Consider the following 23,015-nt stretch of genomic DNA (forward strand, 5'->3'; position numbering starts at 1 on the left):
TTCTACTCTAGTTTTATTCCTTGGGTGAGACAGAGGATTTTGGAAAATTTAGAAAAAAGTAGGTAGTAGGAGAGGTTCCCTGCGACCAAGGGCTAAGGTTGGAAACCAAGTTGTTATTCTTCCCATTTTAGCTTTCCATTACTGTAAGGGTATATCTGACATAAGATATTTATGAAATAAAGAGATTTATTTTAGCTCAAGGTTCTTATAGGTTCAAGCCAAGATTGTATGTATGGCCCCTTTGGTTTAGGCCACTGGTTAGAGCAGGTGGTCACATCTCAAGCCAGGTACAGAGAGAGAAAGAGAAGAGAGAGACTAGAGTCTTATAGTCCTCTTTGAGGGTACACCACCAGTGACCTAAGACCCACCTCTTAAATGTCCACAGTACCTTCCATTACCACTGTGTCAGGGATCGAGCTTTTACATATGGACCTTTGGGGGACACTCAGCCAAACTGAAAAACACTGAAGAAGTGTTTTTTTTTGTTGTTGTTGGTTTTTTTTAGAATTTCTTGTTCACTTACATTTTCAAGATGGAAATAAAATAGTTGCCTTTAAAATAATTTTCAACAGGAACTTTTTTTTTTTTAAAGAGAGAATTTTTTAATATTTATTTTTTTTTAGTTCTCGGCAGACACAACATCTTTGTTTGAATGTGGTGCTGAGGATCGAACCTGGGCCGCACGCATGCCAGGCGAGCGCGCTGCCACTTGAGCCGCATCCCCAGCCCTCAACAGGAACTTTAATAGTTGATTTTTTTTTTTTTTCTAAGTCATATAGGCTCTCTGTATTTGTGGAACATACCATGTAATTTTATTACCATTTTAGTATATCAGAGCAAACTGCAGCAGGCTGAGAGATGCTGAGAGATGCATCTATCTCCCTGGTAAAGTGAGCCATTTACCAGGACTTATCATAACTACCCAGTCTTGGATTTATGCTTCTTGTGTGCTTTATTTCTTGAGAGCTGTGCTCAATTCACATGTAAAAGCAACTTAATTAAAGCTTACAGAACTCTATAGCTTAATGAGTATGATGAGAACTGTTTTATGTGCTTTGTTTGAGTTCTTTCATTCAATCCTCTTAGCAACTGGTGGAGTAAATTCTATATTCTGATTTCACAGATTAGGAAACTGAGACAGTGGAAAGATGATAGAGCCAGGATTTGAAGCTAGTTAGATTCCAGAGCTTCTCTCTTGACTCGTATGTTCTGTTCCTTCAACAATAGGGGGGATCCATAGCATGTCATAGTCTAGAAGTCAAAGAGAATATATGTAGAGTGTATTTGCTATATGATGATCGACTTAAAGTGCTAATGGTTTGTAAATTCTTGGGAATTTACAAATTTTTTCCTCTTTAGGAAAAAGACTTCAACATGGTGGAGCACAGTAGCAGGTTGCCTCAGTGTGGGAAGTCCTATGTACTTTCGTTCAGGTGCTCAGGAATTTGGAGAGCCTGGATGGTGGAAACTTGTTCATAACAAGCCCCCAACAATGAAACCTGAAGGAGAGAAGTTGTCTGCATCCACTTTGAAAGTAAAAGGTACCGCTGTAAAAGGTGCAATTCAGGCAGAGCAGAGCAAATGTTAGCACAGGAGACAGTCCTGCTTTTATCAGCCATAGCTCATCAGTCTCTCTGGAGCTATTCCACTTGACAATTTTATGATGACACTATTCTTTTATATTGTAAATAAATACTATGTAAAAACAACATTTTATCATTTCTTAATCAAGTTACCAGTCTTATAAATTTCCTCTGATGTCTGAAAGGTTCAATGTTTTTAATCTGATTTCTTTTTAACTTTTTATTATGGAAATTTAAAAGCATACAGAGGTAAAGAAAATACTATAATAAATTCCCATGTGTCTTTCACCTTACTCCAACAATAGTAACTCCATGCCAGGTGCTGGGCTGGAGGATACAAGTTCAAGGACAACCTGGGCATTAACAAGATCTTGACTTAAAATAAATTAAATAACAACAATAACAACAAAAAAAAAAACCCACCAAACCCAAAAAAACAAATGTTGAATGTTTTTTCTGATATAAGGCTACTAATTCATAATGAGGATGAGGGGAGCATGGGAGGAATAGACGAACTTTAGATAGGGCAGAAGGAAGGGAGGGGGCATGGGGGTAGTAAAGACGGTGGAATATAATGGACATCATTACCCTAAATAAATATATGAAGACACTAATGGTGTGACTCTACTTTGTGTATAACCAGAGACATAAAAAAATGTGCTCTATATGGGTAATATGAATTGAATCGCATTCTGCTGTCATATATAAAAATTAGAATTTAAAAAAACATATATATATATATATATATATATATATACACACACACACACACATATATATGTGGTGTGGGTATGTGTGTGTGTGTGTGTGTGTGTGTGGGTGTATATATATATATATATATATATATATATATCAGTAAGAAATAAGGATTCTTTCCTTTTCATAGCCTAACCATAGTGCTGTTTTACATTTTTTAAAAAATTAGTAACTCCTTAGTAGTACCCATTGATCTGATTTTTTTTCCTTGGGCAATACTGGAAATTGAACCCAGGGCCTCATGCATGCTGAGCACATACTCTACCACTAAGTTATATCCCCAGCCCTGCCCCCCTTTTTAAATTAATTTTTATTTTGAGAGAGTGTCTCACTAAATTATATAGACTGTCCTCAAACTTGAGATCCTCTGGCCTCAGCCTCCGAAGTAACTGGGATTACAAACGTGTCAATGTATCAGGCTAGCTTCTGGGTTTTTTTGGTTTTTTTTTAATCCAAAAATTTTTAAATGAGCTTTAACAATTTTCAACATATAATGGTAAAATATCAAATGGTATTGAAGGGTATAAAGTCTGAAAATCTCCCCTCTCCCACTACAGTTTTACTCCCCAGAGTAACCAGGGTTATCTCTCATGAATGCTTTTAGAGATTACCTCTGCATTTTAAGCATTTTTTTTAAAGCCTAAATACACTCTAATACTTATTCCCCATTTCCCCCCAGGACACCTTGGACATCCTTCCATTACAATACATATAGGTTTACCCTATTTTCCTTTATTTCATTGATTCGATTATATGGTTTTATGATTATGTATTAAGCCATTCCCCTGTTGATGGACATTTTGATTGTTCTGCCCGTTGTTATTTAATCAGTGCTTCAATTGCACAAATTTGTATACATGTACAAACTGCAAACAGTTGCTGTATCAAAGGGCATATTCATTAAAAAATATGAACCTCCAGACAACCATCTTAAAACTTATACCCTATTAAAAAGTCATGAAAATGCCTATTTGCTGAGCATTATCAAACTTTTAATGTTTACCCATTTTAATAAGTGAAAGGTAATGTTTGTTTAGATTTACATTCTTTTTTAGAATTTAGATTTAACTTCTTTTTTATTAAGAGGTATCTAATTCTTCTAACTTAAGGCATTCATCAAACATTTCTATATTGAACATGGTTCTAAGTTCACAGTAATACATTACAAAAAGAAATTAACATTGAGTAGTTATTTTAAAATTTGGAGCTGGTATTCCGTACCTGTAATCCCAGTAGCTCTAGAGGCTGAGGCAGGAGGAGTGCAACCAACCTTAGCAACTTAACGAGGCCCTGAGCAACTTAATGAGATCCTATCTCAAAATAAAAAATAAAGCTGGGCATGGTGGCGTATGCTTGTAATCCCAGCAGCCCTGGAGGCTGAGACAGGAGGATTGCGAGTTCAAAGCCAGCCTCAGCAATGGCAAAGCGCTAAGCAACTCAGTGAGATCCTGTCTCTAAATAAAATACAAAATAGGGCTAGAGATGTGGTTCAGTGTTGAGTACCCCTGAGTTCAATCCCCAATAACCGAGAAGAAAAAGAAAAAAAACCTAAATAAATAAGTAAAAAATTTAAAAAGAACTAGGGATGTAGCTTAGAGGTTAAGTACCTCTGGTTTCTATCCCTGGTACCAAAAAAATAAAACAAAATAAAAATAAAAGTTGGATATTTACTTTCTAGCAGCCTCAAAACCAGCATTGGATCCCATCATTACTGTCGAGGGACTTAGAAAACGGGTGAGCCGGAATCCTGTGGAATCTGCCATGGAACTAAAAGAGAAAAGGTCTCGAACTCAGGAAGCCAAAGACATTAGAAGAGCCCAGAAGGAAGCAGCTGGCTTTCTGGACAGAAGCACATCTTCTACTCCTGTGAAATTCATAAACCGAGGCCGCAGGCCAGACGTGATTCTTGAGAAAGGAGAAGTAATTGATTTCTCATCCTTGAGCTCTTCTGACCGCACCCCTCTAACAAGCCCATCTCCTTCTCCCTCTCTGGATTTCTCTGCCCCGGGGACGCCTGCCTCTCATTCTGCCACTCCTAGCTTGCTTTCAGAAGCTGATCTGATTCCAGATGTGATGCCACCGCAAGCCCTGTTTCATGGTAAGACTTAACCTTCCTCAAATTTTTTTTATCTTGGGTGTGGGCCAAGTCCTTTATCTTGGGCGAGAGTTTTCACCTCTTGCCTTCTTCTTTCCTATGTCTTTTCTTTTTTTAAACTTTCCTGGTGCTGGGCATTGAACCCAGGGCCTTGTGCTGAGCTATACTCTTCTTCCCTATGTCTTGATACTACTGTTTTATACTCTGTGTAGATGATGATGAACTGGAAGGCGATGGAGTCATAGACCCAGGGATGGAGTATGTTCCACCCCCATCTGGGTCAGCAGCTTCTGGGCCAGTGATTGGAGGCAGAAAGAAGGTCAGAGCACCTGAACAGATAAAGCAGGAGGTAGAGAGTGAGGAGGAAAAGCCTGACAGGATGGATGTTGACAGTGAAGACACGGATTCAAACACATCTTTGCAAACAAGGGCTCGAGAAAAGAGGAAGCCTGCACTGGAGAAAGACACAAAACCTAAAGGGCCCAAGTACACTCCTGTGAGCATCTATGAGGAAAAACTTCTGCTTAAGAGGCTGGAAGCCTGTCCCAGTGCAGTTGCTATGACACCAGAAGCTCGGAGACTGAAGCGGAAATTGATTGTCAGACAAGCAAAAAGGGATAGGGGATTACCACTTTTTGACTTGGATCAAGTTGTTAATGCTGCTCTTCTGTTAGTTGATGGGATTTATGGAGCCAAAGAAGGAGGAGTTTCCAGGCTTCCAGCCGGACAAGCCACATATCGGACTACCTGTCAGGACTTCAGGATTCTTGACCGATACCAGGTAATGTGAGCATGCACCCTAAAACTGTTAGGGGTTGGGTGGAAGTCCGGCAGGCAGCATCTGGCAGTGGACATGTTACGCTTGACTTTTTTTTTTTTTTGGTAGTGGGGATTGAGCCCAAGGGTGCTTTGAGGCACATCCCAGCCCTTTTAATTTTTATTTTGAGACAGGGTCTCACTAAGTTGCTTGGGGCTGAGTTGCTGAGGGCTGGCCTTGAACTTATGATCCCCTGCCTTGGCCTCCCAAGTTGCTGGGATACAGGCATGTGTCATCATGTTGCTATGCTATGACTTTTAAAATCATGAGTAATTTTAGGAGAGAAAAGAAAAGAATAAGGGAGGAAAATGCAAAAATTGCTTGGCTTTATGTTTCAAAATTATTCAGTACATCTTCATTTTCTTTTCCACTGAGCATTTAAGACATAACCTAGAGGATTTTTTTCCTGTCTCTCTGTCTCTGATGGTAGTTGTACATGCTTCAAGTCATTTTGATTGGCAGATTTGTTGAGGATGTGCAGTGTCCCAGACACTATGCAGAGCAGGACCTGCAGGTGTATAAATATCTGTATAGTTAGGGCAAAACATAAAACAACATGAAATGGTAACTGAGGTATCAGTGTTTGGTCCCCTCTGCTCAGAGACTGTTCAATGGAACCCACGTTCTGTGAGTGCTCCTGGAAACAATTAATTCCACTCAGAACTTCTGGGACTTCCCACTAGCAGGTAGGAAATGTCTTATTTCCCTCTCTCTTTGCTAGCACTAGATACTACCCAGTCTTTTCTATTTCATTTCTTTGGTTACAGGTAAGGTTAAACGTGTTCCCTAGTTGTTTCTTACCCTGTGAATTTTCATTTTTCTGTTTTCTTATTTTTCTCTGGAAGGTAATGGCATGTCTCTTTATTGCTCATGGTCAGATATTACTCAGTGATATACCAAGGATGGGGCTTCTTTCTTTTGTTGTGCTGGTCATTTGACTTGTAAGTCCTTTCGATTTGACATGCCTTCTTCCTGAGTTCTAGAAAGTCTTGATTTCCTGTCTTCTATTTCCTCTGTTCTGTTTTAGGAACTTTCCTATTGTTGCACATTGGACCCTATAGACCAGGGATTGGCAAACTTTCTTTAAAGGCAGTAAATATTGTGGGTCACACAGTCTAGGTCGTATTTATTCAACTCTGCTGCTGTAATGGGAAGCAGCCATAGTAAATGACTATGTCCCAGAGAAACTTATTTAATAAAGTGGGCAATGGCTGGATTTGTCCTGTGGGCTATAGTTTGGCAAGACCCCTACTCATCTTAATTGTCTTTTCTTTTCCCACTTACTTCCCATCTTTTCTTTAAAGTATTAACCTGCCTACCTACAATCCGGGAGCCAGGTGGGGAGTAACCAGGAGCCTACCTACCTTTAAAGCAACCTCCCATGACTCTCCCTGTCTTCCAGACAGGCCTTACTCCTAGCTTGGTTCCCTGTGTCCAGAATTTCTCGAGACTCTGTGGAGGGTCCAGTCTTCTTCCTATGGAGGGAATGATAATTTCCTATGGATGAGCAAACTAAGAGCCTCTCATTCCGTAGTCCCACTGCCTGCCCTCAGCTTTAACAGAGCCTGATCCCTCTAATATCTGTGCTTTCCTGAGGCTGTTGTGTAAATCACTCTGTTCTCTGCCTGTCTTTATTACAACCTAAGGTTTCAGCTTTCTTTAGTCTATTCAGTCATTTTCTGCATATTCGCATGCTTTTGCTTACAGTTATCTGTTCACCTGTTCTTCATTCTTGTGTGTCTGTGTTTTTAATCCATATACTTTATTTTTTTTCTTGATTTGTTCTATACTTTATTTTTTTAACTTTGAAATGTGTCTTAGAGGTTATTTGGGAGACTAAGGCAGGAGGTCAGTTTGAAGTCCAGCCCCAGCAATTTGGCAAAACCCTATTTCAAAGTAAGAAAAAATAAATAAATAAAGGTGGTGAAATGCCCTGGATTCAATCCCCAGCACAAAAGCAAAAACAAACACTGAACAACATGCACAAATCTAACTTCAAAGAAATTGTCACTTTTAGAGAAATGCTGTGAAAGAAGATAATGCAAAACAGTTTTTCTGAATCATAGATTTGGATTAGTTGTGTCTTTCAAAAGGATCTATTGACACCCCCACCTCTGTTACCTGTGAATGAATTGACCTTATTTGGAAATAGGGCTTTTACAGATATAGTCCTATTAAAATGAGGTTATTCTAGAGTAGGGTGGACCCTTAATCCAATTCAACTGATGACTTTATAAGAGACACAGAGATCAGTCACTGGGAGAAGACCACATGAAGACAGGCAGATATTAGCCGTGCCTATGACCCACCAGATCCCAGGGATTGCCAGCAGCACCAGAATCTTAGAGAAAGTTACAGGACAGATTATCTGGTAATACACTCAGAGAGAGCATGGCCCTACCCATACCTTGATTTCTGACTTTTGAGCTCTGAAGCTGAGACAGTTAATTTCCTTTGTTTTAAGGCACCCAGTTTATGATACAGTCAGTTTTTTGTATCCACGGAGAGGGAACCCACAGATTCAACCAATTGTAAATGGAAAAAATTTGGGGAAAAATTAAATCTGTACTGAATATATATATAGATTATTTTCTTATCATTATTACCTAAACAATTTGTATGACATCTTTTTACATAACATTATTTTATGTATAATAAATAATATAGAGGTAATTTTAAGTATGTGGAAGGATGTGCTTAGATTATATGCAAATACCGTGCCATTTTATATAAAAGACTTGAGCATCTGTAGATTTGGGTATTCTCAGGGGATCTGGAAACAACTTCCTGCAGATACTGAGAGACAACTATACTTTGTTCTGGTAGCCCCAAGAAATACAGTTATGTTCTGGCTTCAGTTTCCATGAGCCCTGCCTGGGCAAGTAAGTGATCAGGGTCATTAGGGGTCCTGGGAAACAGAATGCTCACCACAGTTTGAACGTCAGTTAGAGTTGTCGTATATATATCAGGAACCATGGCAGAAATCTGGGCAAAGCCAGGCATGGTGGTATACAACTGTAATCCTAGCAACTCGGGAGGCTGAGGTAGGAGGATCGTGAGTTCAAGGCCAGCCTCAGCAACTTAGTGAGGCCCTGTCTCAAAGTAAAATATAAAAAGGATTGGGGATGTGGCTCAGTGGTTAATAGCCTCTGGGTTCAATCCCCAGTACAAAAAAAAAAAAAAAAGAAAAAAAGAAAGAAAGAAAAAGAAATCTGGACAGAGGGAGTGAGATTCTCTATAGTTCCTGCTAAGGCTGACATGGCTTCTATCTTGTAAGTAAGTCAGTACAACCTGTGTAGTGGGTATCCTTCTCTGATCCAGGGGGCATGTACTGAGAGGGTACAGGAGGCTCAGAGTGCATGGTTTAGAAAAGCTGAGCACAGCTGAGATTATTCTGGGCCACCACTTATTCCTTAGGTTTAAAGGATGGTTGGTGGTAACAGGGACTTAGTGACGACAGCCTCTTGTGTCTGCCCCTGGAGTCACACTTGTCCACTTTGTGCTGGCCACTTTTGTGTGTGAGACTCAGCAGGGGTCCTACTTTTTCCCTTCTCCTGCAGTTCCTTTGCCCATCCTGTGTGTTTGATTTGTTTCCTGTGGCCCTTCTTTACCTGTTGGTTTCCTAAGCAAAGCTGCATAGGAGCTGGGTACAATGGCACACACCCATGATCCCAGTGACTTGAGAGGCTGAGGCAGGAAGATTGCAAGTTCAAGGCCAGACTGGGCAACTTAGTGAGACCTCATCTCAAAATAAAAACAAAAAGGGCTGAGGATATAGTTCAGTGATAAAGTGTCCCTGGGTTCAACCCCAAAAAAACCAACCAAACAACAACAACAACAACAAAAACAGATGCATGGGAGGTAAACTTTGAGATCTGCATGTTTGAAAAAGCCTTAAGTTAAACCAGAATTTCAAGCCAGTGGCAGATGAAGTTGAAAGCCAACCTAATAGCAAACTGGAACCAAGTAGACAACGGGCAATGCTTTCAAATTCTGAGGAAAATGCAATTAAACCTGTGATTCTGTGCACACTCAGAGTCTAGGTGAGTCCTCTGTGGCAGGCCCTAACAACTCTGCTTTTAAGTCTCTCCTCATGAACTGGTCAGAGTTCCCAGGGAAGAGTTTCCAGATTCAGAAACCTGGTTGCCAAGTGAGAGAAGAGGGACCTTCCCACTCACCTTATTGCTATCAGAACCCCTGTTACACCTTGTGTAGAGATGGTACTTCCCAACTGCTGCTAGGAGAGGGCAGCCACCCACAGCAGGGAATTGAGGGATAGGGGATGAGGAATCTTGCCAACCACCTAGGTTTTTAGTTCTGTGGGTTCTACAGCATTGACTGGGCTAGTTCTCACTGTATCCAAAGTCATCTTAGGATTTTGATTAAATCAGTTATTATTTGTCCATTTGCCCCCTAGTTTCTATTGTTTCTTTTCTCCATTTTTCTGTTCTTGTGTGTTTACCACCTCACCCCCCACCATTCTGTTTCTGTAGTTTTAATAGGGGGTGCTTGTAGTTAATCCTCCATCTTAACCTGGACTTTTTCTTTTGGTACTAGGATTTGAACATAGGGGTGCTCTACCGCTGAGCTTCATCCCCAGACCTTTTTATTTTTTATTTTGAGAGAGGGTCTTGCTAAATTGCTCAGGCTGGACTCAAACTTAACCATTCTCCTACTTCAGCCTCCCTAGTCTCTAGGATTACAGGCATGTACCACCATGCCAAGCAGCCTGGACCTTTAGTATGAGTTTAATGCAGTTACACAGGTTGGCAGTTGCACATTCACTTATTCTATTCATAGTCTTCCTTACTTTCTGACAAATGTGTATTCATAGTTATAAATATCCCTATAAGTACTGTTACCTATAATTTATGGCTTTTAAAATGATGTGACTTTATTACCAATCAGTATTTAACATTCTGTAATTTTCTTCATTATTTCCTCTTTGCCCAAGAATTAGTGCCATCTTTAGTTTTTAAATAAAATAATTTTAGTAATCAGTTTTCAGATAAAATATTTTTTGGTAACTAGATTTATTTCTAGTCAGATTATATCATGGTCAAAGAAAATAGTCTGTGATTAATTTTTTTAAGTTATACATTTTATTTTTATAGGTCCTAACTTAAGACATTTATTTATTTATTTGTTTATTTATTTTTAAGACATTTATTGTTCTGTACTAATTTTTTAATGTTGTCATCTGGTTTTCTTCCCAAACTAAAATATTTTTGCATGCTCTCATTTGTATTTTTTCTTTGCATTACTTATTTAAGTGGTAAGTAAATTTTGCTACATTGTTTATTCTCTCTGGTTTCTCTCTCTCTCTCTCTCTTTTTTTTTTTTTTTTTTTTTTGATACTAAAGTGATTGAACCCAGGGGCACTTGACCACTGAGCCACATCTTTAGCCCTATTTTGTATTTTATTTAGAGACAGGGTCTCACTGAGTTGCTTAGCTCCTCACTTTTGCTGAGGCTGGCTTTGAACTCACAATCCTCCTGCCTCAGCCTCCCAAGTCACTGCGATTACAAGTGTGCACCACCATGCCTGGCTCATTATTTTTTTTTTCTTTTTAAATGTTTATTTTTTAGTTATAGGTGGACACAATATCTTTATTGTATTTTTATGTGGTGCTGAGGATCAAACCCAGTGCCTCACGCATGATAGGCAAGTGCTCTACCTCTGAGCCATAACCCTAGCCCTCATTATTCCTCTCAAATTAATTTCTTGCTGGACTTCTTCCTCCTAGGGTTCTTTAAAATGCAGTCTTTTTGAGGTTAATTTTGAAAATCTGTATGTCTAAGATATCTTCATTTCTTTCTTGCATTTAAATGATAGCATATCTAAATATAAAATTGTGATTTTTTTTTTCCTCTGACATTTTGAAATTATAACTCTGTTATCATCTTACATATATTTTACTTCTGAGAGCCCCAGTATCAATCTTATTCTTATTTCATTGTGGCCTCCTTTTAAAATTCTCCCTTCTCCTGGAAGCTTTCGAGATTTTCTCTCCATTTTTTATCTTAATGCATTTTTAAGTGTTTTTGCTGTCATTTAACTTGCTTGCAACTCTTGACTTTAAGTCAGAGGTGTTGCTTGGCATTTATCTGGCTTGGTGTTCTCCAGATTTCCTGGATCTGTGGTTTGCTGTCTGACATTAATTAGGGGTTGTTGTTGCTGCAATTCTTTTTTTCTTTTTCTTTCCCTTCACTGGTATTATGCATATGTTACACTCTTGTATTTGTCCCACATATTTTGGATATTCTATTCCATTCTTTCTTTTGCAGACATTTTTCTCTTTGCATTTCAACTTTAGAAGGTTTTAGTGACATGTCCTCAAGCTTAGAGAGTCTTTTCTTAGCTGTGTGTCCAGGCTACTAATGAGCTCATTATCAAAGCATTCTTCTTTTCAGTTATTTGCTTTTGGTCTCAGAATTTCTTGTTGATTCATATTTAGAATTTCCATCTCTCTGTTTAAAGTACCCATCTATTCTTGCATGTTGTCTACTTTGTCCATTAGAGCCCTTGACTTTTTTTTTTTTCCTTTCTTTCTTTTGGTACTGGGGTACTGGGGATTGAACCCAGGGGTGCTCTACCACTGAGCTATACTCCCAACTCCTTGTATTCTATTTTTGAGGCAGGATCTCACTAAGTTGCTGAGGCTGGCCTTGAACTTTCAATCCTCCTGTTTCAGCCTCCCAGATGGCTGGGATTACGGGTGTAGGCCACCATGCCCAGCTAGTAGGGCCCTTAATATATTAATCATAGTCATTTAAAATTTCTGGTCTAATAACTCCCACATAACCCTACTATATCTGAGTCTGGTTGTAATGCTTTTTCTATCTCTTCCTACTGTGTTTTTTGCCTTTAGTATGCCTTGTATTTTTTTTGTTGAAAGCCAAACATGATGTTTTGGATAAGATGAACTATAGTAACAAGTTGTTAGTGGTGCCAGGAAGTGTTAGTTGTTCTATAGTCCTGTGATTTAGGTCTCAGTCTTTTAGAGAGCCTGTGCCTCTGGGCTATGAACTTCTCTAGTGCTTCTCAGTTTTTCTCCCCAATCAGTGGGAAACTCTCAATCAATGGGATGACTAGACAGTGTTGGAGTTTTAGAGTTGGGTATTATCTCTTCTCTAAGGCCAGTTATCCACTGAGGAAACCCCTGTGGGTGAGGCTTTAGTAAAATAATTTTTCCTGAGAGAAGGCATCGTTAAGAACAAAGTTCTCTATCCTATTTCAAAGTGGTTCCTTTTCCCCCTCCCCTGCTGATGTGGGGCTTAGGAGGTTCTTTGATCTTCACTTTGAGAACCTGGTCCAACTCTTGGAGATAAAACGTAGAACAGTGTGGGGTTCCCTCTCAGTCTGGGCCCTCTAGAATTGTCTCTGCCTTGACCACACTGAGATTCCAGAAATTCAACTATAGTTTAGGTTTTCCTGCCCCAATACTGATTCCTGTTTCTGCTCCAGTCTCTCTCTTTAACTTGAGGGGCAGCAGTGTGCCTTGTCACCTCACTTCTGGTGCAGATCTAAGAAGAGCTGTTGACTTTTCAGTTTGTTCAGTTTTTTGTTAGGATGACATGAAGCCAGGGATGCTTTACCACCAAGCCACATTGCAGCAAAATCTCCTCCTCTGCCCCTCCCGCCCCCCACTTTGAGACAGGGTCTTACTAGGTTACTAAGGGCCTCATTAAGTTGCTGAGGCTGGCTTCAAACTCACCATCCTCCTGCTTCAGCCTCCCAAGTTTCTGGGATTGTAGGTGTGCACCACTGTGCCCAGCAACACCAGTACATCTTTTTTCTCTTCCTTTGGCTTTTTAAATAATTCCTTGACCTTCCCTACCATCATTCACTGAGTGCTTTATTTCAGCAACCGTGTTTTTAATATCAGTTATTAAATAAGAAACACTTCATAACTAATCCTTCCTATTTCCAGACACCTCCATTACCTTGGAGTCTTATTCATTATGCTTTTGCTTTTGTAGCAGCTTCATTGAGATACAATTCATGTACCAAACAATTCACCCATTTAAACTGAACATTTTAGAAGTTTCTAATATCTTCACAGAGTCTAAGCATAATCAATTTTAGAACATTTAATCACCCCCAAAAAACACCCTGAGCCCTTTTGTTTATACTGCCCAAATCCCTACTCCTATCCCCATTAATCTACTCTTCACCTCATAGGCTTCCCTATCTTGGATATATATAAATGGAGTCACATATGATTTGTGACCACCTTCTTCACTTATATAATGTTTTCAAGTTTTATTCTCTTTATGGCTTAATATTCCATCAGTTGATAGACATTGGGATTGTTTCTGCCTTTTGGCTATCATGAATAATGCTGCTGTGAACATTTGTATCCAAGCTTTTGTGGATATATGTTTTGATTGGGTGTATATTTAGGAGTGGAATTGCTGGGTCAGATGGTTTACTGTATGTTTAACATTTTGAAGAACTGCTAGACTGTCTTCCAGAGTGGGGGCATCATTGTTCACCATGTATAAATGTTCTGATTTCTCTGTATATCCTCACCATGTTGTTATTATGTCTTTTTTTTTGTAGCCATCTGTGGGTATGAAGTGGTATCTCACTGTAGTTTGGATTTGTATTTTCCTAATGACAATTATTGTGCTTTTTAAAAATTCTTATTTGGTAAATTATTTTTCCAATAGTTTGTTATACTCCTTTAGTTTTATTGTACTCACTTACGAGTCTTGGTATTTCCTCTTTGAACTCTTATTTCCTCAGTCTTTTCAGCTATCTTTGTTGGTAGCATACACCTGGCAGAAATAAAGGCATGTTCCTAGCTTGTGACCCTCTTGGCAAGTTTGGTAAAATGGCGTGCTCTGGGCTAACCCACTTTCCATCCTCACCTTTTTCCAATCAGGCAGCCTCACCTCTCAAGGGTCCTCACAGCACCACTGGCCCTGGGACTGCCTTTTTCTCCCTTTGTTGTCACTGCTGGATTATGTAGTGCTCAGGGTTGTCCACAGTGGAGTCTCCCCTCTACCTCAGGAAGACTCCAGTGCTGCTGTGACATAATCCTCCATCAGAAATGTGGCTGACAAAGTTGATTTTCAGTAATGTATTCACAGCAGCACTGGGAGAGAGGTTGTGTAACCAGGCAGCTCCCAGCCTCATTTGGCGGAGAGCTGTGTTCTGCTTTCACTGCCTCACTAGGTCCCAGCACTATTGAGCTCCCCAAGTCTTTTCTCAGCCTTGTGTTCCATCTTCCCTGTATTCTCCCAGGTCGGGTTTTGGAATGGATCCAGCAGCCAATCTAGCTCTCCATTGTGTTTAGAATTAGAATTTTGAAGAATATAATATTGTTCATACTTATTTGACTTTGGGTTGTATTTTCCCCCTTTGTCATTTCCCACTTTATCATTCAGATGTAACTTGAGTACTTAAGATGTGCCAGGCACCAGTCTACCTGGGAATACTGCAGAGTTAAGATTGCCTTTATGGAGCTGACCTCCTCAAGCAGAGAGATGATGGTGACTAGTTTAATCAACACAGAGATCTCCTGATCCAAATCAAGTACTGTGGTAGAGGAGAGGAGCAGAGGGCAGTGGCACCACTTTGTTCTGGGGGGTTAAAGGTAGCCTCTTAGTAGAGGTAACACTTGAACTAAGTCCTGATTGGCAAAGAGAAGCCAGAATAAAGAAAGCTCAGGGTTGAAGGTCAGGGAAGTCCAAAGGCAGGAGTAAGGCTGGTTTGTATGCCTGGAACATGGTGATGGCGGAGGAATTAATGGGTGGAAGAGGAGGCTTTAGGAGTAATGCAACCAGATTCTACATGATCCTGCAAGTCACAATTGAGGAGTTTGAATTGTATCATGAATATATAGTGGGAAACTACCATGGGAATTTTGATCAAAGGATGTGGATATTTCTTTTTTTCTTTCTTTTTTTTTTTTTTTAGGATGTGAATTTATGTTTTTTGTTTTTTTTTTTAATTTTGTTTTTTGGTACTGGAGATTGAACACAAGGGGCACTGAGCCACATCTCTAGGCCCTCTCCCCTTTTTTAAAAAATTTGTATTTAGAGATAAGGTCTCACTAAGTCACTTAGGGCCTTGCTAAGTTGCCTAGGGTGGCTTTGAATTGTGATCCTCCTGCTGCAGCCTCCTGAATCGCTGGGATTATAGCCACCATGCCCAGAAGATTCTGGCTTCTCAGTAGATAATGTGGGGCGATGTAGTAGTAGCAAAGAGACCAACAGGAAACAGTGATGGTGGTCCAGGCAGAGTGTAAGTTGGTTCAGCATAGGATGAAAGCAATGGAGATGGAAGAAAGTTGGGAAGCATTATAACATCCAGGGGGTGCCACAGGACCCACCTTGAGACTAACCAGGTATTTTGAGTATTTTGTGGGCTACCTGTTAAGTGCCTAGTGTGTTAGTTTACTGTTGCTGCATTATAAACCATTCCAATTTAGTGGCCTATTATAATAACTATTTAATATTTCCTCTGATTCTGTGAATTTACTGGGCTCAGCTGCGTTGTTAACTTCGAGTGCTGAAGACTGGGGTCACTTATATGGCTGTACTTGCTAGGGAACTGGGTTGCGACTGTAATGCCCAGAATACTTCTCTTTTTCCAGAGTCTGTCTCCATGTGGCCGCTAGTCATTCACTGGTTTAGCACATGCATGCCAATTCAAAGAGGGAGATATGGGAAGCTGCCAGTGTCTTTAGACCTAGATTCCAAAGTTCATGTTACTTCTCTCATTTTCTGATTGGTCGAAACTATTCATAAGACCCACCCAGATTGAAAGGGAGGAGCAATTGACTGTGCCTTTGGATATGAGGAGCCACTTATACCTACAGGGATGATTACTTTGAAACTTACTTTAAGCCTTGGAAGAATTTCAAAGATGGCTTTTGAAAATTTTGGTGTCCAGGTTGGGAAAGTAAGAGCAAATTACGAAGGAAGAAATCTTGCTCTTCTTTCAACAAAGTTATTTTCTAGGCTAAGAGAAAACTGATTCTACAAAAACAACTCAGGTTTCTAAACTTCATCCAACCCTTGGCAATCCACTTTATAAATGTGCCTTTTAATCTTACTTCTGAGCTCTTTGCTATAAAACCCTAATTGCACATGTTCTGTTACTACACAAATGAGGACTCTGGAACAGCAGTCATTGCAGAAGAGCATGCCTTCAGTGCTGCTCTTGGGCTTCATAGGGAATGTGTGAAGTTCCCCAGTTCTGCTAGGATACCCTCCCTCTGAGAGGGCCTCCCTGCTAATTGAGATTTGTTTTCACTCCCATTTTTGTCAGTTTGGCTCATGAAAAATTGACATATTTCAGAAAACCCATACACAAGGACAGCAGTAATTGGCCCCTGTGGCACATTGCATAATAGTGTAGTCATACAATATGTCCCATGTGTATGTTACCTACTAGATGCTAGTGCTGGTTAGTATTTAGAGACTGGCTAAAATATAACATAGACAAAAAGAAGCTGTAAATCCAGTGTTTAGTCCTGCATTTCACTCAAGTGACTTAAGATTTTTAAATTTTTAGAAATCATTTTGACTTTATTATAACTGGGGTTAGTTTTTTGTTATCTAGTTGGCAAAAGTTGTCTACAAAGTTTTAACTGAAATTTGAGCTTTCCAAATAAGTAATGCAGAAAGACCTACTTTCTGACACATAGAAATACCATAAGTACTAATTACATATGGAAATTAACCAATCCTTTGAGTAATTTTATGTTTATATAACCACGTTTCTTTCACATAGACTGCCTTGCCATCCAGGAAAGGATTTCGGCATCAGACCACCAAGTTTTTGTATCGTTTGGTGGGATCAGAAGATATGGCTGTGGACCAAAGTATTGTCAGCCCTTATACTTCTCGAATTTTGAAACCCTATATCAGGTATATGGGGAAGAGATGTGGTGTTGAGTGTGTCACAGGGAGTAATGTTTGTGCTTTCTGCACTCCATTTTTCTGTGACCAAAAACTTCTGATTTGGGTGCTCTTCCATCCTTTCTTTGTTTCAGCTGTCCTTTTACAGACAAGATGGTCCTTTTATAAAACAAAGATAAATCAACTAGTAGATTTTTTGTGATTATCTTAATCATTTTAATTTTAAATCTTATAGTTTAATAGTCTCTGAAATGAGAAAAAATGCAGAGATGTCTCAGTTGAGCCAGTATCCAGACTGGCTTAGGATAATTTCGAATAATGAGTCTATCATATAGAGCAGTGTAAATTAGTTTAAAATTTAAAGTAGATCAAAGTATGTGTGAGTTAGCTAGGAATAATATAAGCTATTTTTCTTGACTTGAATTTGTTTATTTTCTGTGTTGCTGGAGGCGTGATTATGAGACAAAGCCACCCAAACTACAGCTTCTGTCACAGATTCGTTCCCACCTGCACAAGAGTGACCCTCATTGGATACCTGAACCCGACGCACCTCTCGATTACTGCTATGTCCGACCAAATCACATCCCAACGATCAACTCTATGTGTCAGGAGTTTTTCTGGCCTGGTATGTTCCCCCTTCCAAACCAGGCAGATCAATTTTCTATATAGTTCACCTTTTTAAATTAGTGTATGCCACATGACCCTAAGACCTTTAGTCATATGATTTCATGTAGTTTGTTTCTACTAACATAGAAATATTAAATTATAAATGCCTCTCACTTTCCTAAGATCAAGAAGAAGCCAGCAATTAAAGTAATAAACAGTGTTTTTGTTTGTTTCTCTTCCCTGTTTGTCTCTGCTTCCAGAATAAAAGATTCATCCTGTTTTGCTTCTACCTATGTTTAGATACCAGGTAATGTCTATCAAAGATACACAGACTGGTAGCTTGGGTGCGTTTGGACACTTTTGTTTTTGGCTTAATAGTTCTTTATGCTTTGTTGGTTTAGCTGTTCCTTAGTGAGTGTTAGTACTGCCAAAAGGTGTTTTTAAAAGTCCAAATACCTCAGTCATGGACTTTGAGAATAAAAGTAAACCCAGTAGGGTTTGTTATCTTATCAGCCTTAACAAAATTGTCTCTGAGGACCAGAGCCATCAATTAGAGGAACACATTTTAATTGCTAAATATTACACATGTTGTTTTGGATCTGCTTTGAAACTTAAAGGATTATTTAATCCATGTCTTCCAGATGTTAGGATTTCACCAAGATTTAGAGCCATGTCATCTTTACTGCCTAATAATCATGTAATAATGCATGTGGTGGCAGAGCTGTGCTCATTCTTCTGGGAGTGGTACTGGGGCCAAAAGTAGCATTCTGGGAGCATCTGCTGCTTCTGCCATTATGCTAGGTACCTTCATACATCATGCACAGAATCATTTTTTAAATTTTACTTCTTTATTATAAAAGGTAGCATTTATATAAAAAACTTATAAGTTGTATATGGAAGGGGTAATATGAAATGGACACTCTCTGGGATCTTTACCCAGCTCTGTCAGGTCTGGGTATGCTCCTTGCTTACATGTTGCAGGAACTGAGGCCCTGAGACATTTTGAAATGTGCCAAGTCACACACATGGTAGAGGAGGCTGAGTCAAAGCCAGGTGTGTCCGGTTCTGAACCTGAGCGCTCTCTCCTATCCAACCTGTCCTGCCTCTCATCTTTTTAACATATGTATTTAGAAAAGACTATGTTAATTTTGATATTTTCTAAAATTCATTTTTGTGATTTGAATGTGTGGTATCTATGGTAATATCTTTGCCTCCAATTTTGGGATTTTTTTAGCATGCAGGTATAGCTATAAGTACAAATTGAACAGCTTGGTGTTCCTTAATTCCAAAAGGCACACAGTTTGAGTCTCTGGTTGTTTCTTTTCTTTAGGCATTGACCTGTCTGAGTGCCTGCAGTATCCAGACTTCAGTGTAGTCGTCCTTTATAAAAAAGTCATTATTGCTTTTGGCTTCATGGTTCCTGATGTGAAATATAATGAAGCATATATTTCATTTCTGTTTGTCCATCCTGAATGGAGAAGAGCGGGGATTGCAACTTTCATGATCTATCATCTGATTCAGGCAAGTGGTCTGTGCTCCTGATTTACCTTTCAGGGCTCCACTAAATGACCTGGAGTCATGAAGCCGAGGTGGTCCTGTCCAGCACAGCCCAGTGGTGGGGCCTCAGAGCCCAAGTGAAAGGAAGCCAATCATTACCACTCGGGGCTATAAGAGCCCCCCCTAAAATAAAATTACTGTTCAAACCCTGGTTTCAGAGAAACCATTTTGTGAATATATGTCATAAATTAAACAACAAAACACCTAAATGTAAGACTGTAACGTATGTGTGCTATCCATACTGGTAACTGCTGCTGCTCTTGGACTCAAACTGTCAAAATTCTGAGAAGTTTTTGTTTTGTTTTAAGTAGTTGTAATATTTTAGCACAACTGTATCAATAAATAGCATATAGTCTATTTATTTTAATTTGGCTATCACTGTATAAACTGTTGTGACCCTTCTACAACTTGATTCTAATATTCAATTCTTCCTTTGATATATCTCTTTTATCTTTGAAGAAAATATATCACATATTTGTATGCTAATGTCAAATAAAAATGCAATAATTTCCCCTCTCCAAGGAATTATTTTTCTCCCTGGTAATGTTTCTGGTAACTATTGTTTAGGAAGTATTTAGTATAGAGTACTGAGTGTAAACTTGATGTGACCAGGATTCCTTCTAAAGAGAGGCTGGAGATGATAAAATGTTTTTCCAATTTTTAATGGCACTTCTTTTCCAATTTGTAATGAAACTTTATTAATAATTCCCAAATGTTGGTAGGATCCTTAAAAACCATCTTGCTAGAAATTGCTTTATTCTCAAGAAATCATTCCTAGCAATTAACCTGTGCTACTTATGTTTCAACTGAGACCCATTCAGTTATTTCTACCACATCCCACCCACAGAATGGATCTTCTCTGCAGGGTGCCTATAGGGTTCTCTGCCTTTTGTGTTACCAGAAAGGGCCTGTAGGGAGGGCAGGGATGACATCTCAGTGTGTGTTCTCAGTGCTGATTATAAGACCTGTCATGGAGGTGATCTTTGCTAAATGGGTGGAGGAGTGGTTCATCTTTGTATGTATGTATCTTGCACCCCATTCAGATCATCAATCCCAGGGCCTAAATTCAGGGGGCTCAATTGGTAGTACTTGGTGATTGTCAAGGTTAGGTGATGTGTATTTGTCATCTAGAAAACACTAACATCACCCCACAAAATTTACTTTATAAGCTCAATATGCCCTTGTCCTGGTTATAGTGGCAGGGCTCTTTTGTCCCCCAAAATGGCTTTGGGTATAAATTGTGGGTTAAGCAGAGAAAAGAAGGTAGCTGCCAGGTGGCCTTCAGAGTGCTTACAGAGAGGCCTTGGGAATCATGGATTAGAAATCTCAGGACTCTGTCAACTTCAGTCCCCGTTCCTTCCTCATTAAAAAACAACTTCTTGCTGGGTGTAATGGTGCATGCCTTTAATCCCAGCAGCTTGGGAGGCTGAGGCAGGAAGATCACAAGTTTATGGCCAGCCTCAGCAACTTGGTAAAGCCCTGTCTCAAAATAAAAAGGACTGGGGAAGCACCCCTGGGTTCAATCCCTGGTACAAAAAAAAGAAAAAAACGAGTTCCTAATTTCTCTGGCTTTTGGAACACCTTATTCTGTGTAGCTGGTTAAAGAACCTAAGAGTGTCTTGTGTTCACAGAACAATTATTACCCTTTTCCTCAAAGATTAGGCCAATGCAAAATTCAGGAATATCATTTCTGTGAAGCAAATACTGTCAGTTTTGGAGGGATGGAAGGTGGATTTGGGATTCAGAGGGTCTGGACAAGGTCCTCAGGTTTTATGATTAAATTCTTAATATTTAGTAACAAGATCATGGCATTTGCAGGGAAATGGATGGCATTAGAGCAGATTATGCTAAGTGAAGTTAGCCAATCCCTAAAAAACAAATGCCAAATGTCTTTTCTGATATAAGGGGTGGGGGGATGACTCAAAATGGGATAGGGAGGAAGAGCATGAGAAGAAGATTACCACTAAATAGGGAAGAAAGATGGGAGGGAAAAGGAGGGAGAAGGGGAGTTGCACGGAAGATGGAAGGAGATCCTCATCGTCATGTATGATGTTGTGAGGAGAAAAAGAAAAAAGCAGTGTGTCACATTAGATTGGATAGAGAGAAGTGATGGGAGGGGAGGAGAGCGGAAGGGGGGGATAGGAAGGGCAGCAGAATAAAATAGACATTATTATTGCTGTATGTATATACGTGACTGAGCAATGTGATTCTGCAACCTGTACAATCAAAAAAATGAGAAATTATACCCCATTTGATTCAAATGTATGAATTGTCAAGATCATTGTACTGTCATGTGTAGCTAATAAAAAAAATTCTTAATATTTAGTATCTATGTGTGTAGTTTAGCACCTTTTCTAGCACGTCTAGGGAGGAATTTGTATGTTGGCGGGGCAGGGTATGAGATGACATTTAGTTTATAAAAGTAGAACTATCTCAGTCTCTAATTCTTGAAGGTTGTCATAGAGTTGATGCTGATATGTTTGACATTTAAATGTAATTCAATTATAAGTAGACAATAAAATATCTCCCTTGACCCTTTGATTCAGAGGAAAACAAAAACAATGCCCAGATTTTCATTATCTCCTTAGTCTTAGGAATGTTTAGATCAGCAGCAAAATGTCCTTCGGTTTCTAGCCGTTGCTAAGTACTGTGGTGCCTCGGCCTCAGTCCCTTATTTCCCCAGTTTCCATAACTAACTGCTTACGCTTAAAAGAGTTTCTTCACCTACTCATTTTCCCTCAGGCCTTTTTGTTTTCATCTTGTATTTTTCCACTCTTTTGGCAGACCTGCATGGGCAAGGATGTAACCCTTCACGTCTCAGCAAGCAACCCCGCTATGCTGCTCTACCAGAAGTTTGGATTCAAGACTGAAGAGTATGTTTTAGATTTTTATGATAAATATTACCCGTTGGAGAGTACAGAGTGTAAACATGCGTTCTTTCTGAGGCTCCGGCGTTGATGTGAACCAGCTCTTCCCAGAGAAATGTGTGGGCTATCAGGGAATAGGTATTCACAGAGTCCTGCAGGCAGTTATTGGTTTCATAGTGAGCTCAGATCTCCTCTGCCATTAGATGGATGGTCCTCCACACCTCAACTGGGGAGAACCAAGCAGCAGGCAATGAAGTGAGTGCTGAACAGCCCTCCAGCATAGTCACCCTCCAGTCTTTCATGGAGCGACCTTCAACTGACATCTTGGATTCCACCATTCACTAAAACTGAATGCTGCTGCTGTCCCTCCCTCCACCTGACAGCTTGTGAGAATAAAAGAACTTCTAGATTGATATTCTTGGTGAGAGAGAATCTGTGTGTCCTTATTGAGAGGACAGGAAACCCAAGAAAGCACTGTGTCCTAGGATGAGAAATTATGGGATGATTATAAAAAGGGGATCCCACCCTGTTCCCAGCCAGTGATGTGCTGACATTAGATCCAGGAGGACTTCTAGGGCATTGAAGTTCTTGTCTTTTGCTGACTTTTGTCACTGCCAGGAAAAATAAACTAAATGTCTGTGTCTACATGTTGCCTTATCTATTGTACCTGTTGGCATCTGTTTGCAGAGATAGACCTGGGAATGAGGGATCTCTTTCTCCCCGTGGTCTGAGAAGTCAGTAGGGGATCCGAGTGGTCGAGCAGGCTGCCATTTAGATTGCCTCCCCTGGCATGCCCAGGACATTTGCAATATATAAGTGGAGGTGGAGGTGTTTACAAGCAGAACCTGCCATGGATA

General features: G+C 39.7%; 1 protein-coding gene across 3 annotated transcripts in view; it reads left to right on the forward strand.

Annotated features, from left to right (window-relative positions):
- The window catches only part of Kat14 (lysine acetyltransferase 14), a 36,771-nt gene extending 13,968 nt beyond the window's left edge, over window positions 1-22,803 (forward strand). The window contains exons 4-10 of one of the 3 annotated variants that reach the window (XM_046434590.1): window positions 1,360-1,541; window positions 4,018-4,437; window positions 4,647-5,215; window positions 17,001-17,137; window positions 17,578-17,753; window positions 19,065-19,255; window positions 22,076-22,803. In XM_046434590.1, coding sequence (XP_046290546.1) covers window positions 1,360-1,541; window positions 4,018-4,437; window positions 4,647-5,215; window positions 17,001-17,137; window positions 17,578-17,753; window positions 19,065-19,255; window positions 22,076-22,249 — 1,849 coding nt within the window. In that variant the 3' untranslated portion in view covers window positions 22,250-22,803. Of the gene's footprint in view, window positions 1-1,359; window positions 1,542-4,017; window positions 4,438-4,646; window positions 5,216-17,000; window positions 17,138-17,577; window positions 17,754-17,994; window positions 18,042-19,064; window positions 19,256-22,075 lie in introns of those variants that run through there. The other 2 variants (XM_046434599.1, XM_046434607.2) reach the window with 2 other exon arrangements.
- The last annotated feature ends 212 nt before the right edge of the window (window positions 22,804-23,015 follow it).

This window comes from Marmota monax, unplaced genomic scaffold (assembly GCF_021218885.2).
Source record: "Marmota monax isolate L192 unplaced genomic scaffold, Marmota_monax_Labrador192_F-V1.1 WCK01_AAM20220418_F8-fsc00005, whole genome shotgun sequence".
Lineage (NCBI taxonomy): Eukaryota > Metazoa > Chordata > Mammalia > Rodentia > Sciuridae > Marmota > Marmota monax.